At 42.2% G+C, this 17,600-nt stretch overlaps 1 protein-coding gene across 4 annotated transcripts in view; it reads left to right on the forward strand.

Moving 5' to 3' along the window:
* Positions 1-17,600, forward strand: part of KCNH1 (potassium voltage-gated channel subfamily H member 1) — a 351,125-nt gene that overhangs the window by 72,730 nt on the left and 260,795 nt on the right. For 3 of the 4 annotated variants that reach the window (XM_037015391.2, XM_073216975.1, XM_073216976.1), the window contains exon 6: positions 4,302-4,775. In XM_037015391.2, coding sequence (XP_036871286.1) covers positions 4,302-4,775 — 474 coding nt within the window. The remainder of the gene's footprint in view (positions 1-4,301; positions 4,776-17,600) is intronic. The other variant, XM_037015392.2, reaches the window with a different exon arrangement.

Raw genomic sequence — 17,600 nt, forward strand, 5'->3', positions numbered from 1 at the left:
AATCCACTTAGAAGTAATTATGGATTATATTAAACTGTCACAGGGGCAGCCATTTTTCTCTGAAAGAGCATTTCTTCCTGAGGGCTTGTCACCAAGAACCGGGGAGCTCCAGGTGACTTTGTTGTGCCTTTAGCAGGTGACTGTTTACTTGTCTGTTCTTCTGAGTTCTTGCTACATAGTCTTATCACCTCGATTGTACTTTGCAAACATACAGTAAACTCCTAAATACCTCACCCCCCTTTCCCTTAGCTGAATGACCCAGAGCCCTTCCTTCAATTCCTGTGATTCAATTATATTCAGTTGACTTTAAAAAATTAAACATCTTCTTTTGAGATAACTATAGATTCACATGCAATTATACAAAATAACACAAAGAGATCCCATATGTTCTTTACTCAGTTTCCCCTGATGGTAACTTCTTGCAAAGTTATGGAACAATATCACAACCAAGATATTGACATTGGTACAGTCAAGATTCCATCCCCATGGGACTGTGGCCTTTTTACGGCCATACCTACTTCCCTTTACCCCTTCCTTAAGCCCTCCACAACCACTAATTTGTTCTCTGTTTTTATGGTATTGTCATTTCAAGGTTGTATAAGTGGAATTATCAGCACATGATATTTGGGGATTGTTATTTTTTTTTAATCTTTGGAGATCCATTCAGATTATTGCCTATGTTGGTCATTTGTACCTTTTTTTAAATTTTAAATTTTTTATTTTATTTTGGTATCATTAATATAAAATCACATGAGCAACATTGTGGTTACTAGATTCCCCCCATTTGTACTTTTTATTGCTGAGTGGTATTCTGTGGCATGGCTGTCCTGCAGTTCATTGAACTATTCACTAGTTGAAAGATACCTGTTTTATTTCCAGTTTTTGGCTGTTAGGAAGAAAGCTGCTATAAGCAAGCATTCATGTGCAGGTTTTGCGTGAACATAAATTTTCATTTTTCTTGGATAAATGCCCAGGAGTGTAATTGCTGGGTCATACATAGTTGCAGATTTAGTTGTTTCATAAAGTGCAAAAGTCTTTTCTGGAGTGGCTGTACCATTTTATCTTTCTGCTGGTAATGTAAGAGGATCTAGTTCATCGGCAGTCTCACAAGCATTTGCTGTTGTCACTACATTTTTTTATTTTAGCCATTTGAAGTGGTATCTCATTGTGGTTTAAATTCACATTTTCCTGATGTCTAATGATACTTCACATCCTCACGTGTGCTTATTTGCCGTCTGCATGTCCTCTTGGGTAAAATGTCTGTTCAGGCCTTTACTCATTTTCTTATTGGATTGTTTGTTTTTTTTATTGTTGAGGTTCGAGATTATGTATTATAAGTTGCGTATTTAGATACTATTCCTTTGTTTATTCTTTGTTTATGGTTTGCAGGGTTGTTTTTTTTTTTTTTTTGTCTTTTTTCCAAGTCATAGCTTGTTTTTTTACCCTCCTAACAGAGGATTCTGTCCTTGTTGGGTGGAGTGTTTTATAAATGTCAATTAAACCCCATTGTTAATGGTGTTGAGTTCTACAATATCCCTGCTTATTTTCTGTCTAGTTGTTCTGTCAAAGGGGGCAGAGGAGTGTGTGGATTTGTCTATTTCTTTCACTTCCATCAGTTTTTGCTTTGCATAGTTTTAGAGCTTTTTTTAGTGCATATGTATTAGGATTTCTATGCCTTCTTGGTGAGTTTACCCTTGTATCATTATGCAATGTGTGTTTCTGTCTGTGTTGTTCAGATTGGGTCATTTCTATTGTTTTGTCTTCAAGTTCACCGATTATTTCCTCTGTCCCCCCATTCTGCTGATGAATCTATCCATTGAATTTTTTAAATTGGTTATTGTGTTTTTTTGGTTCTAAAATCTCCTTTTGGTTCAGTTTTATACCTTTGAAGAGACTTTCTATTTCTTTTCTACTTCTGAGACTTCCGATTTTTTAAATTTGTTTCAAGCCTATCCATAATTGCTTGTCCAAGCATTTTTTTTTGATGACTGTTTTAAAATCTATTTCAGATATTTCTAATGCCCCTGTCATCTTGGTGTTATTTCATTCATTTTGATATTTTTCTGGTCTTGATATGAGTGATTATTGGTTGAAATAGGCATTGTGGATATGCTGTTATGAGATTCTGGATCTTGCTTAAACTTGTTTAGGTGGCTTCCTTTGACATTGGTGTGACAGAGGAATAGGTATCCCTTCATTTCTGCCAGTTTTGGGTAGAAGCCCAGGTTTTCAACTCAGCCTCCATTGACCCCTGTGGTGGGGGCCCCTTGTTCCTGGGTCAGAGTGAGAATCCCAGCTCCCCACCAAGCTTATATTGAGACCTCCCTGTGTTGTTGGGCAGCGGCCTCATCACTGCTGGGAGGCGGTGGAGTCCCAGCTCCCTCCCAGGCCTTTTCTGGCAGTACCCCTGCAGGGTGGAGCAGGCGGATGGGTGCTTCATTTCAGCCTTAAGATGGGAGAAGCCCTTCTGAGTAGCCTTTGCTGGCTTGAGTGGGAGTGGGCCACAGCATTTTCTGTAGTGCTTGACGATTTAGAGTACTTATTACCTAAAAATGTTCTGTCTTTTGAAGCTGCCCCTTTCATAGCCCTTTTTCTGGAGGGAGTGGGATTATGTTAGGATGTTTTTTGTCTGCGTCCCTTGGTGTTTCCAGGTTGCCGACTTCTTTAGTTCCAAGCCTGGAAACATGAGCAAAAAGAAACTCAGAGAACTCATTTCTGGGTTATACGTAGCCAGTTTGCTTTCCTTTCCCCACCTTTCAGAGTCGTCTTATGTTTGTTTTATGTGTAATGTCAGGGACTTTTAATTATACTTGGGGGGAGCAACAGGGAAGAGTATGTCTACCCCATCCTTCTGGAGGTGGAAGTGCTATTCAGTTTACTTCTGTTTGCTTTATCTTAAGCTCAATCCCTTTTCCTGCCTGATTTCTCAGGGTCCAAGCTTCCTCAATCACACTCATATCAATTCCTTTTCATGGGGGTGAGAAATGAACATCCCAGGCCTAGAAGAACTCTGTGCATTTACGGGAGGAGTGGAAAGAATTCCCATACTCCGAGATGCGTGGTGGGCAGTCTATAGATTTCTAGTTTTCTTGCTCACCTTTTTAGGCCTGAGACCAACCAAATGGGGAGCAGGGTTATTCAGATTACTTTATATTCATTAAGGGGTCTTTAACTTACAGAAGAAGAAAGCTGTCCCCATGGCACAAGAGGAACTTTCACCCGGACATCCCTAAGACCCTGTAAGTGGCACAGAGGAGCAGCTCTGGGGGTGGGGGTCCTACCAGCTCGGCCTGGCCTAGCTTTTCGCTTTTGACTGTCGAGGGTGAAACCCGTGTGTGCTACTTTCTTGGAGCCAAGCTTCTCTAGACTTCATCCTTCACTGAGTCTGCTTCCTTAAAAGCCTGCTATTTAGGGAAATGTAACCTTGATGTAGAACAGCATGTTTTTAATCCAGCTATATGTAGTTTGGGATCCTGGTCCACTCTTTTGCTAGCTGTGTGACCTTCAAGTTGAGTCATTCACTTAAAAACTGTGTGGTAGCACACACCCCGGGCTGGCGGGCCACCATGCTAGATTTTTGGCATAAAGTAGTGGATGCCTTTTACTGCTTTCTTTGCTGTACTTTCTAGCCATCTGCAGGTCCAGCTGCTTTTGCTTTAAACATATATCCAGAATAGGGGTACCTATCCCCATCACCCCATCTTTTTCCAGGCTGTTATAACAAGTTCCCTGATTCTGTTCTTCCCTCTAACCCCTTGGCTCAGTTCATTACCTGCAAGGCAGCTAAGGGTGCCCCCTGCCCCCCACCTCTTATTCAGCTCTTACCACAATTTGGAAGGATCGCGATCCGTCTGCTATACTGAGCTCCGTGAGAGCAGGAATCATTCTGTCTCCTTCTGTGCTGTAGGGCCAGCATTCTAGAACAGTTTCTGGCACAGAGCAACCATTATTTGTTGAATAGTTACTTAATCCTCTTGAGCCTCAATTTCTTACTTGTCCCATAGAATAATAATTGGCCAGTAAAATAAGATTGTATGTAGATTAAGTGAGATAATAAGTGTGTGAAGCATTTAGTATGGTGCTTGGCTCACAGTAAGCCAAATAGTAGCGGTCCCTGTTTCACTATGAGTATTTATGTTATAATGTTCGTTTCCACTCCCCAGTTTCCTCCAGTACCTGCTCTTGCACCTACTGAACCATCTGGAGTGTCATGAGTATCTGTCAGTGACAGATACTGACTGGTTAGATGCTTGCAATGAAATCCTAACTTGGTTCTCTCTTGGCCATGTTTTTTCGTACAGGTTCTGCAGCTGGGCTCAGACATCCTTCCCCAGTACAAGCAAGAGGCACCCAAGACTCCCCCTCACATCATCTTACATTACTGTGTTTTTAAGACCACGTGGGATTGGATCATCTTGATCTTAACCTTCTACACCGCCATCCTGGTCCCTTACAATGTCTCCTTTAAAACCAGGCAGAACAACGTGGCCTGGCTGGTTGTGGATAGCATCGTGGATGTCATCTTTTTGGTGGACATTGTGCTGAATTTTCACACCACCTTTGTTGGGCCAGCTGGGGAGGTGATTTCCGACCCCAAACTCATCCGCATGAACTACCTGAAGACGTGGTTTGTGATTGACCTTCTGTCCTGTTTGCCATATGATGTCATCAACGCTTTTGAGAACGTGGATGAGGTTAGTGCCTTTATGGGTGATCCAGGGAAGATTGGTTTTGCTCATCAGATTCCACCATCCCTGGAGGGAAGAGAGAGTCAGGTACATTCCTCAAATCTCAGACCCTTGTTGTCATGTCTTTTAAGCTGAATGAAGTGTGGGTGATCAACAAGACTAATTAAATGGGGGGGAATTAGCATGACTAACGGCTGGAACACAGGGAGCATGCTTGATAGATATCCTCGCCTGCTGCTTGTGTCCTCTGGAGGCTCGGAGGCCCTGCATGTCAGTGAATGGATGTGGCAGAGACCAAAGCTTCCCTCTTATTCCACGTGGAGTGCAAGCTACTCGCTGAGGGTGTGGTCGGGTTGCGGAAGCAGGTGAATCTGGTGAATCTCACACTCAGTATGCAATTGCTGAATGTCTGCCTATTGATTATTCTAATTATGGGGACTTTTGTATCATCTGCTGCTGACCTTTGGCTGTTTGATAGCTAATTAACTCCTGGCAGCTGGGATGCTGTTTTCCCCCAAGCTTGCTTGCTTCTTTTTCTTTTTTTTTTTCTGTAAATGTTGGAAAAGAATGAGTTGTTTCTTTGATAAAATAAGTCTTGGAGGTGGCCAATAGCATTCAGTTATCCATGCCCTCTTGCCTAACTTTGCTGAAGCAGTCAGACTGTTTTAACTTGGCTCGTGTGGTTAAGAGGACTGGATTGCACTGCTTTAGACTGTTAGTCTTGTAGACAATGGAAAGATTTAAAGGAGATAAATGCTCAGTACATGTGTTGCAACCAGGTCTTGCTTGAACAGTCAGTGAATGGATGCCTGGGACATGTAAGGAATTGCTGGAGGGCCTGTTAAAGTGATTTTCTCTTGTCAAAAAGCAAGGATGTCAAGTCATTGCAAAGGAAAAATGTCAGATTCTTATCAAGGGTAAATGTTCTAAGGTAATTGTTCTTCCTTTCACCTACTCTTTAGTTGATACTCCAAGAGGATTAAGATAAGGCCGTTCATCTGGTATATCTTAAGCCTCCTGCTTTTATCTCTCCAGTGAATAGGACCTGATGTTCAGATGCTCTAGACTCAGAACAGCCCCTGCTTTTATCTGTGTGGTGTGTTGTAATATACTTTCAAATCCCAAGGAATAATTCTTTGGGTGACTTATAAGGATTTTGTAGGGAATTTAAATGAGTCCAGACTGATCATTTATAGGAACAAAATAATCCCTAAAGTGAATATTGGGATTCTTCAGTGTGAATTTCAGCGCATGTTGGGAATGATATTTTTCTCTGTGAGTACACTCCTAGAAAATTTTATGTTAGTGAGGAAAATATGATCATTTTGGCTTGGGTAATTCAACTGAATTATTTTAACCTAAAAGAGCTTCTTATGCACATATGGGAAATGAAATTTAACTTAAAAAAGCCACTTGAGTTTTTAAAATGAACCGTTTGCTATTTACAGCAATAGGATATAAATTTTGCAGACAAACAGAATAGTTCTGTGGCTTGCACCGGTTCTTATTAAGTTACACACTGGCAGAGCCATCAACACATTTGTAATGTGTCCAGATGACCTTGTAGGTTAGCAGAGCCAGAGGGCTTCTCCTCAGACTCTGTGTATGTTGGGTTGGGACTCTGTGGCTGCTCATTGTGGGTGCCCCGGACATGGTTTCTGACTTTCAAATTCATGAAATAGATCAGTGGCCAGGAAAAACATCAGCGATCTGTAGCTTTCTAGTTGGCAAAGAGTTTATGATCAGAGCTCTAGCTCATAAATAAAAATATGAATATTGAGGAATACAGTGACAATTTGCTTTTGTAAAGCCTTGATGTTATATTTAGTAATTTCATTTAAAGCTTTTTTTTTTTTTTTTGTAACAATTGTGGTGGCGTAGGAGAGATCAGCCCGAGGAAACCAAAGACTTGGCGCCTAGTCCTGTTGTTATCACCTGTTAGGGCAGCTGGGAACCTGTGTCTGTCATTCGGCCTTTCTAGATCAGTTTTCCTATCTACACCCTGGGGACAGTACTACTTTACCTGCCTGAAGGCATGGCACGTGGGCAGTGGATTATTTGAGTTCCTGGCCACCTGCAAAGCTAGAGTTTGCTGAGTTCTAAAAATCTCATCTGCGTTCATCTCACCTCCAGGAGGTGATTGTGAAAACAAGACACTCAGCATCCTGACTGTCGTACCTGCAGTCGGGTGGGAAGAAGATGGGATAGGATGAGAGGGCGCTTAGCAGGTCTGGCCTACTGAAGGCCAGAGCCTAGGAGGACCATGCAGGTCATGTAGTTCAACTCTCTTAACGCACAAGTAAGGAAACAGACCCAGGGGGACTATGACGCACTCAGGGTGGCACAGCAAATCATACGGTCACAGAAGGAATGAGTCCCCTTCTGACTCATCTATTCCTAATAGTGACAGAGTTGCTAAAATAAGGATGAAACACTAAAGGATGCAACTGAGTCGAAACTGACCAAGGAGCTTCTAATGGGTGTGGCCACCCTGTGGCCTGGTTGTGGTGTCCGGGAGGCTGGGGTCTGGGTGTGAGGAGGGGAGCAGCTGCATTGTCCCCAAAGCGGCCACGTTCGGGATGAGATGGGCAGCTTCAGAGGCTCGCCGAGGGGCAGACCCAGCATTTTTTTGTGCCCAGGCCTTTTGTTAAACGGCACCATTAAATTAGTGGAATGGAGGGCTGGTGAGGCTCAGAGGAGGCTGGGTAGGCCATGAAGGGCACCCCACCTGTGGAACCTAGATTGGGCTGGTGGAAAATCCCCTTTTGAGGAGAATTCTGATGAATGGCTCAGTGGGTTCACATCCACCACATGCTGCCCTCTTACCCGGGTTCTGTTGTAGGTTTGCTGATCTAGGACCGGGCTCCCTCTTCTGTAGTCTCTTTCTGTGGGACAGTGGGGAAGAGACAAGAAATTATCAGCTCATGTCTCATAACAAATACATGGGGCTACATTCTCTCCGGTGGCCTCCTAATTATGCCAATGGCATCATGTGCTGTGGAAGCCTCCGAAGAAGAGGGGAACGAGCTACGGTGGCTTTGCCATCTGTGTGTGTGTGTGTGGCTGGGGTGTGGAGTTGGGGTTGGGGGGGCCTCTTGAATGAAAGGACTGGATCAACCCATGGCTTGAGTCGAGAAAGAACCAGGTTAAATTGCTCCAGCTAGTAATTGTGAATTCAGCCTGTGGATCTAGCCCATCTCCATGATTTAAGCCACACATATAATCCATTTTGGCCCAACTTGTTTCACTTATGTAGGTGGCCTACATTTGCGTCATTCTCCAGTCTGTTGGTAATAATCTGGTTTGGAAACAGTTTTGGGAATATGTTTGTGCATTGGTTAAACTGGTGAGAGAATTAAAGGTCTGGAGAGTGGGGGAAATAAAGCTCGGAGTGGGTATGCCGAAGCAAAAGCCAAATGAGTCTCTATTAAGCGCTTAGTGGATTATTGACCCGGTGTGCTTTGTGGATTATCCACAAAACATACTCCCTTTCCCAAGGAAAGCTTACTGCTGTGGCCATCGGAGTGTGGAAGTGCCAGCCATACTCTTGCTCAGGCCCCAGTGCCAGTACCATGGGTCTGGGCCAAGAGCTTCTTTCTGTCCCTGGCTCTGTAACCTCAGACAGCAGCGCCACCAGCTAGTGCCGGCGACATGGCTGACCTGGCCAAGAGTCTATTCTCACAGGAAATGCTCACTTTAGAGCAGGACGGGACCAAGGAGTGTGGGTGAAAAGATAACAGTGTGGACAACAGCTTCCCTTTGTCTAGTGTTTTTAACTTTCCAAAACATTTTGCTCAGATTATCTTTATTCTAACTCCATGTGGCAGTGGAGAAACTGCACTGAATGGGAGGAAGGTCAGCCAGGAGGGACTCTGCCTCACAGCCATGCCAACATAGACAAGTCACTCCTGGACTTTGTTTGCCCCACCTGCAAGATGGGTCCATGCCAGCTCTAACCTTCTGTGGCTCTAGGGCAGCTATATGCCTGCTTTGCAGATGAGGGGGAAAGGCCAGGTTGTCCAGGTGGTGACATGGGACTTCACTCTCCTGACTCCTGGACTCTTGCAGGTCATGCAGCCTCAGCAGAGGATCTGAAGAGAAAGTAAACCAAGCTGTGCATTTCAGAACCCGGGCTTGCCTCTCTGAATCATGCCCAGGCATGGCCCCTTCTGTCCCTGTCACATGCTGAGGGTGACAATCTGAGTGGTCAGCCTGGGCGACTCAGAACTGAGGTCGCTGGTCCACGTATGCAGGGCTGGTCAGTGCGTGGCGGTCAGAAGTGACTTGACTGTGGAGGGCTGGTTGTGCACCCTGCCCACCTTTCCTTGGCAGATGGGTTCCCCTCTGGTTCTCCTAGGTTTGCTAGCCCCAGCTCTTCTCGGCTTTCCTTAACCCCGATGCTGAAAGCAAATAGGACCCGTATGTGTTGCTCGTCCTGAATGAATCTGTAGTTGTCAGTCCTCACCTGCAGTTTCTGTTTAGGTAGATGGACACTGGTTTGATTTTCATCCAGGGGATGCCTCTGCTGTCCAGCTGAAAGCTGGTAGGAAGCTGTCAGCTGAGAGGCATGAGATGGCCTGGGCTCTTCTTTTATAAAATGTCAACAGTACAGGTACAGGCAATTCCCATGGCTTATAGTAGCAATTTAAAAAAAATTAATGGACTTTTTTATAACAGTTTTAGATTTATACAAAAACAGGGTAGAAAGTATAGAGACCCCCCAATTTTCCCACAGTTTCCCCTATTAACATCTTGCATTAATGTGATCCATTTGTTACAGACAATATTGGTACATTATTATTAGCCAAAGTTCACAGTTCATATTAGGGTCCATGATACATTCTATGGGTTTTAACACGTAGTTAGGAACATGTATCCACCATTATGTATCACACAGAGTAAGTAGTTCCATTGCTCTAAACATCCTGTGTGCTCCACCTATTCACCCTGACCTCCTCTCTAACCTCTGGTGGCCACTCATCTTTTTACTGTCTCCATACTTTTTGCCTTTTCCAGAATGTTGTGTACTTAGAATCATACAGTACGTAGCCTTTTCAGATTGGTTGCTTTTGCTCAGCAGTCCATAGTTAAAGTTCCTACATGTCTTTTTGTGGTTTGACAACTTTGATCTATTTTTATTGCTGAATACTATTCCCTCGTCTGGGTGTACCATAACTTGTTTATTCAGTAATAGCAATTAAAAATCATTAATGAATAGCCTTGCTTAGTGATTATTGGTCAGTGAGGGCTTTGTCTTGGGATCTCCTCCTGATCTCTATTATGGGTCCCTTGGACTTGGGGAGTGGAGAAGGGTTGAGATGCTGCATTGTGACCAGCTGTCTTCAGAGACTCTTGGTATCTTTTGGATAAAACCTGACAACATTTAAACACAACTTGTTATGTCTGATAATGGGCAGGAAAACAAAAGTGCATTACAGTGTCTTCACATTTATTACTCCTTTCCTTGGTGTTTCTCTTGTATTTTTGGGCTGAATAGAAAGAGGACAGAACCAGACACACTGTAGTTTTTATCCTAGAGTCTTGTTAGCAGCAACAAGTTTGATCCCCTTTGGATGAACGCGACTTGCCGGCAGTGGGGGGGATGGAGGGGGAGGGCTGAGATCTGATTCCAGTGAGGTCGTCAGTGTTGCCTCTGTCCCCGTGCTGGCAGTATTTGTCATCTCCTCCTTCTCACTTGCAAGGGGAGTCCAGCATACAACGTTTTCTGTTATTTTTATTTATTTTTTTAATCTGCCTTCTTCCTGACTTGTGTTCCCAGTGTGGGATGGACTGTGGAGGTCACACACCTCTCATAGCAGAGGCTTCAAAGGGAAGGCGGGGTGCCCTACAGATAACCCGAATCGTGATCATCCTGGGGTTTGTGTGTACAGGAGCAGGGCAGTGGTGAGGGGGTATTTTTAAATTTTTTATATAAGAAAATTTTTAATTTATTTTTTATTAAGTTATTATTGATATACACTCTTATGAATGTTTCACATGAAAAACAATGTGGTTACTACATTTACCCATATTAGCAAGTCCCCACCCACACCCCAGTGCAGTCGCTGTCCATCAGTGCAGCAAGATACCACAGATCCACTATGTACCTTCTCTGTGCTACACTGTCCTCCCCATGATCCCCCACACCATGTGTACTAAACATAATACCCCTCAATCCCCTTCTCCCTCCCTCCCCACCTACCCTCCCATGCCCCTCCCCTTTGGTAACCACTAGTTCCTTCTTGGAGCCTGTGAGTCTGCTGCTATTTTGTTCTTTCAGTTTTGCTTCGTTGTTATACTCCACAGATGAGTGAAATCATTTGATACTTGTCTTTCTCTGCATGACTTATTTCACTGAGCATAATGGCATAATGTCCTCCAGCTCCATCCATGTTGTTGCAAATGGTAGGATTTGTTTTCTTCTTATGGCTGAATAGTATTCCATTGTGTATATGTACCACATCTTCTTTATCCATTCATCTACTGATGGACACTTAGGTTGCTTCCATTTCTTGGCTATTGTAAATAGTGCTGCGATAAACATAGGGGTGCATATGTCTTTTCGAATCTGAGAACTTGTATTCTTTGGGTAAATTCCAAGGAGTGGGATTCCCGGGTCAGATGGTATTTCTATTTTTAGTTTGTTGAGGAACCTCCATACTGCTTTCCACAGTGGTTGAACTAGCTTACATTCCCACCAGCAGTGTAGGAGGGTTCGAGGGGACATTTTTAACAGCGGCATTTCATCCTGGGCAGGTTCTAGGAAGCAGTGATTTATAGCAGTGAAGCTGTGATTCCAGAATTTCAAAAAATATACAAGTTAGTGATGCTCTGAGGCCACGCGACAATGTTGCGCTCAGCTGCTGCACTGAATCCCCCTCTGCTCTCACGGTGCCAGTTCGCTCTCTCCCAGGCTCCTTTCTGGTCAAGGATGGAAGGGTTACCCTTCTCTTTTAATACTCTAGCAACTTTTTTTGGTACCTCTTTAAGGCAGTTCCTTTTTTAAAGAAATCTGATCGACTTAGTGATGGGGATGCAAACACAGCTCCTCTAGCGGCTCCCAGCCTGGTGGGAGCCGCAGTAAAAGCCGCTGGCAGAGAATGCGGGAGGTGCTGGTCCAAGGATCAGCTCAGGGTTTCCTGGTGTACTTGTAGGGAGCACTTTGCTGAGTGAGAGAACCCAGGAAGGATTCCCAGAGGAGATGACTGGGGTGAGTTTGGTGAGGAGTAAGGAGGGCATTCTTGGAAGAGAAGAGGGCACACACAGAGGGGGTTCTCTTAGGGAGGAGCCTTTCATTTTTGTCCAGAGTCGGCACTGGGGGAGGTAGGAGTGGTGAGAGAAGGAGGCAGGCTCCAGTCATTGAATCTCAAGGTCTTGCCAAGGAGTTTACATTTTATCGTGTGGTCAAAAAGAAGCCATCAAGGGTCTTCATTGGGTGTGTGAGTAATGCTAATGAGTCTGACTTTGATTTTGGAGGGGTACCCAGGCAGCAGTGTGAGAATGAGAGCGAAACGACACATGTCCACTTCCTCTTGCTCTTTGGAGCCTGTTGTTAGCCTCCACCACTGCCCTGGAGCAACCTCCCGCTACCCCCACCCCACCCTCTGCCCCACATCTATTGCTATGGCTCTCAGTCCTGCTGCCTCACCAAACCCCCACCCTGTACCTGGATTGGACCTAGTTCTCTGGCTCCTCTGGCCTGTGCCCCAGTGCTTCAGTGTGATGGGAGCACCTCACCACGTGGACCACCCTCAGTGCACTTGTCATCCTCACGGCGTTTCCTGGGCGGTGCCTCATAATGCAGGTCCACTGCCCCCTTGAGCCCACTGAAGTCAGGCTGTTACCTCCAGCATTGCATGGAACCTTGGTCATAGATCAAGTGACTGTGCACGTGGGGGTTACTTTTGTACTCTATTCTGTTCCTCTGTTTGTTTGTCTTTTCTTATACCAGTATTGCACTGTCTAATTAGCATAGCATGATAGTCAGTATTAAAATCATTTACCTTTTTTCTTTTTCTTCAAGCTGCCATGTCTATTCTAGGCTCTTTGCACATCCACGTAGGTTTTAGAGACAGTTGCCCATTTCCACCCAAACCCCCAAAACTTGTTGGGATTTTGATTGAGATTACATTAAATCTAAAACCAATTTGGAGATAATGAAAGTCTTAATATTGAGTTTTCTACATCATGACCATGAATATCCATTTATTTAAGTCCTCTTCAATTCCTCTTAGTAATATTTTGTAGGTTTCAGTGTCAGAGTAATTTTACACATTTTTGTTGTCCTTAAATGTAGTCCTAGATAACTGGTGTTTTTGGTGCTCTGTAAATGGGAATTTTAAAAATTTCATTTCCTAATTGTTCAGTGCTAGGATGAAGTGTCTTTTGTTTATTGACTTTGTAGCAAAGTTGCTGAATTTGCTTATTGATTTGAATATTTTGTGGGTTCTTTTGACATTTTTACATACACAATCATGTCTTTGTGAATAAAGGCTATTTAACTTTTTTTTTTTGAGAGGGCATCTCTCATATTTATTGATCAAATGGTTGTTAACAACAATAAAATTCTGTAGAGGGGACTCAATGCACAATCATTAGTCAACCTCAAGCCTAATTCTCAACAGTCCCCAATCTTCTGAAGCATAATGAACAAGTTCTTACATGGTGAACAGTGCAAGGGCAGTCATATCACAGAAACTTTCGGTTTTGATCACGCATCATGAACTATAAACAATCAAGTCAGATATGATTATTTGTTTGATTTTTATACTTGATTTATATGTGAATCCCACATTTCTTCATTATTATTATTATTATTATTATTATTATTATTTTTAATAAAATGCTGAAGTGGTAGGTAGATGCAAGATAAAGGTAGAAAACATAATTTAGTGCTGTAAGAGGGCAAATGTAGATGATCAGGTCTGTGCCTATAGACTAAGTATTAATCCAGGCTAGACAAGGGCAACAAAACATCCACGGATGCAGAAGATTTCTCTCAAAACAGGGGGGGTGATGTTCTAAGCCTCCCCTCTGTTGATCCCCAATTTCTCACCTGATGGCCCCCCTGCGACTGTGCCTGTCTTAGGTTGTTCCTCCCTTGAGGAATCTTACCCGTCTCTGGCTAACCAGTCATCTTCCGGGGCCATACAGGGAAATGTACAGTTGGTAAGTGAGAGAGAAGCAATATAGTTTGAAAAGATTAGCTTTTTACTTCTTTGCATATTTATGCCCTGTGGCTTCTATGCCCAGCATTTGTCTTGAGGTATCTTTACCACTTAGAAGAATTATGATACTCAGTAATTTTCGATATGAGGCACGAATTCTACTAAAGCATTGTAATTAGGAAGGAAGAAGAAAAGCTATAGAAGTAGCAGACGGAAGAAAACATGGGAAGATTGATTATTTCTTTGACATATCTTCTTGTAGAGTAACATAAGCATGTATAGGTTTTAAACTACTAATTAAATTGCGTACACACATTAACATAATAGAAATACAGCTACATAACAAAAGCAGACCTACAATTACCAGCCATATCCAGTGAAATCAAGAAAACCAGTTAGGCACCCTAGGCATTTGTGAAAACTTATCAATGATATGATGGATATTGTCTAACTGAACTTGAATAGTTTGAGAAAAATCAGACAAATTAAAACAACACATTCCTGGGAAGTGTTCACATCCCATATGTTCTTTTAACAGTAGATAGTCTATAGTCACAAGATTTTGGAGTGCTGCAGCTTGCACTTCTCCTAATTCTTGGTTGAGTTCTGACAGTATAGATGCAGTCAAATTTGTTGTTTTACTGTATGCACAGGCCAGCTTAGATATCTCCTTCTTCATTCCAATGACAAGTCCAGGAACCGGTGGGATGAATGCAGCTACAACTGCAACAGTGCCAGGATCTTTGTTGAAGTTTTTTGATGATCATCTTCTGGAATGATTCTTTCAGAGGATGTTGATGTTGGAAGTTCTTCTTCATATCGTATCTTAATTCATTTTCTGGGTAGCCAAATTAGGCTTTGATCCTCTGTATAAACACAAACAGACCCTTTGCCCACACTTTGATATGACCTTTATCCCATTGTGAAGAACTTATTGGAGATCACCACACAGGAACTGCTTTTTTTTTTTAAGAAAAAGGAATATTATCAGAAAAATGTACTTCCATAGCTGATCATCTGACACCCTTTAAAAGATCAAAATTAAGGATATGTAAAGTGTGCATTAATCGTTGATTTGCAGTTAGTTTTATCCTATAAGGGAGTAATCCCCCTTTTCTTTCTCTTTTTTTTGTTATCATTAATCTACAATTACATGAAGAATATTATGTTTACTAGGCTCTCCCCTATACCAAGTGCCCCCACCACAAACCCAATTACAGTCACTGTCCATCAGCATAGCAAAATGTTGTAGAATCACTACTTGTCTTCTCTGTGTTGCACAGCCCTCCCCTTTCTCCCACCCCCCACATTATGCATGCTAATCATAATACTCCCTTTCTTCTCCCCCACCCCCCTTATCCTTTCCTTCCCTCCCATTCTCTCCAGTCCCTTTCCCTTTGGTAACTGTTAGTCCATTCTTGGATTCTGTGATTCTGCTGCTGTTTTGTTCCTTCAGTTTTTCTTTGTTCTTATACTCCACATATGAGTGAAATCATTTGGTATTTGTCTTTCTCTGCCTGGCTTTTTTTTCTGAACATAATACCCTCTAGCTCCATCCATGTTGTTTCAAATGGTAGGATTTGTTTTCTTCTTGTGGCTGAATAATATTCCATTGTGTATATGTACCACATCTTCTTTATCCATTCACCTACTGATGGACACTTAGGTTGCTTCCATTTCTTGACTATTTAAATAGTGCTGTGATAAACATAGGGGTGCATCTGTCTTTTTCAAACTGGGCTTCTGCATTCTTAGGGTAAATTCCTAGAAGTGGAAATTCTGGGTAAAATGGTATTTCTATTTTGAGCTTTTTGAGGAACCTCCATACTGCTTTGCATAGTGTTTGAACTAATTTACATTCCCACCAGCAGTGTAGGAGGGTTCCCCTTTCTCCGCAACCTTGCCAACATTTGTTGTTGTTTGTCTTTTGGATGGTAGCCATCCTTACTGGTGTGAGGTGATATCTCACTGTGGTTTTAATTTGCATTTCTCTGATAACTAGTGATGTGGAGCATCTTTTCATGTGTCTGTTGACCATCTAAATTTCTTCTTTGGAGAACTGTCTGTTCAGCTCCTCTGCCCATTTTTTAATTGGATTATTTGCTTTTTGTTTGTTGAGGTGCATGATCTCTTTATATATTTTGGATGTCAAGCCTTTATTGGATCTGTCATTTACAAATATATTCTCCCATACTGTAGGGTACCTTTTTGTTCTATTGATGGTGTCTTTTGCTGTACAGAAGCTTTTCAGATTGATGTAGTCCCACTTGTTCATTTTTGCTTTTGTTTCCCTTGCCCGGGGAGATATGTTCATGAAGAAGTCGTTCATGTTTATGTCCAAGAGATTTTTGCCTATGTTTTTTTTCTAAGAGTTTTATGGTTTCATGACTTAATGCTCAGGTCTTTGATACATTTTGAATTTACTTTTGTATATGGGGTTAGACAGTGATCCAGTTTCAGTCTATTACATGTAGCTGTCCAGTTTTGCCAGCACCATCTGTTGAAGAGACTGTCATTTCCCCATTGTATGTCTATGGCCCCTTTATTGAATATTAATTGACCATATATGTTTGGGTTAATGTCTGGAGTCTCTATTCTGTTCCACTGGTCTGTGGCTCTGTTCTTGTGCCAGTACCAAATTGTCTTGATTACTGTGACTTTATAGTAGAGCTTGAAGTTGGGGAGCGAGATCCCCTAACTTTATTCTTCCTTCTCAGAATTGCTTTGGCTATTCAGGGTCTTTGGTGTTTCCATATGAATTTTTGAACTATTTGTTCCAGTTCGTTGAAGAATGCTGTTGGTAATTTGATAGGGATTACATCAAATCTGTATATTGCTTTGGGCAGGATGGCCATTTTGACAATATTAATTCTTCCTAGCCAAGAGCATGGGATGATTTTCCATTTGTTAGTGTCCTCTTTAATTTCTCTTAAGAGTGTCTTATAGTTTTCAGGGTATAGGTCTTTCACTTCTTTGGTTAGGTTTATTTCTAGTTATTTTATTCTTTTGATGCAATTGTGAATGGAATTGTTTTCCTGATTTCTCTTTCTATTGGTTCATTTTTAGTGTATAGAAAAGCCACGGATTTCTGTGTGTTAATTTTGTATCCTGCAACTTTGCTGTATTCCGATATCAGTTCTAGTAGTTTTGGAGTGGAGTCTTTAGGGTTTTTTATGTATAATATCATGTCATCTTCAAATAGAGACAGTTTAACTTCTTCTTTACCAATCTGGATTCCTTGTATTTCTTTGTTTTGTCTAATTGCTGTGGCTAGGACCTCCAGTACTATGTTAAATAACAGTGGGAAGAGTGGGCATCCCTGTCTTGTTCCCGGTCTCAAAGGAAAAGCTTCTTGCTGTTCTGTATGATGTTACCTGTGGGTTTATCATATATGGCCTTTATTATGTTGAGGTACTTGCCCTGTGTACCCATTTTGTTGAGAGTTTTTATCATGAATGGATGTTGAATTTTGTTGAATGCTTTTTCAGCATCTGTGGAGATGATCATGTGGTTTTTGTCTTTCTTTTTGTTGATATGGTGGATGATGTTGATGGATTTTCCAGTGTTGTACTATCCTTGCATCCCTGGGATGAATCCCACTTGGTCATGGTGTATGATCCTTTTGATATATTTTTGAATTCGGTTTGCTAATATTTTATTGAGTATTTTTGCATCTACATTCATCAGGGATATTGGTCTGTAATTTTCTTTTTTGGCGGGGTCTTTGCCTGGCTTTGGTATTAGG

The sequence above is a fragment of the Manis javanica genome, chromosome 11 (assembly GCF_040802235.1).
Source record: "Manis javanica isolate MJ-LG chromosome 11, MJ_LKY, whole genome shotgun sequence".
Taxonomy (NCBI): domain Eukaryota; kingdom Metazoa; phylum Chordata; class Mammalia; order Pholidota; family Manidae; genus Manis; species Manis javanica.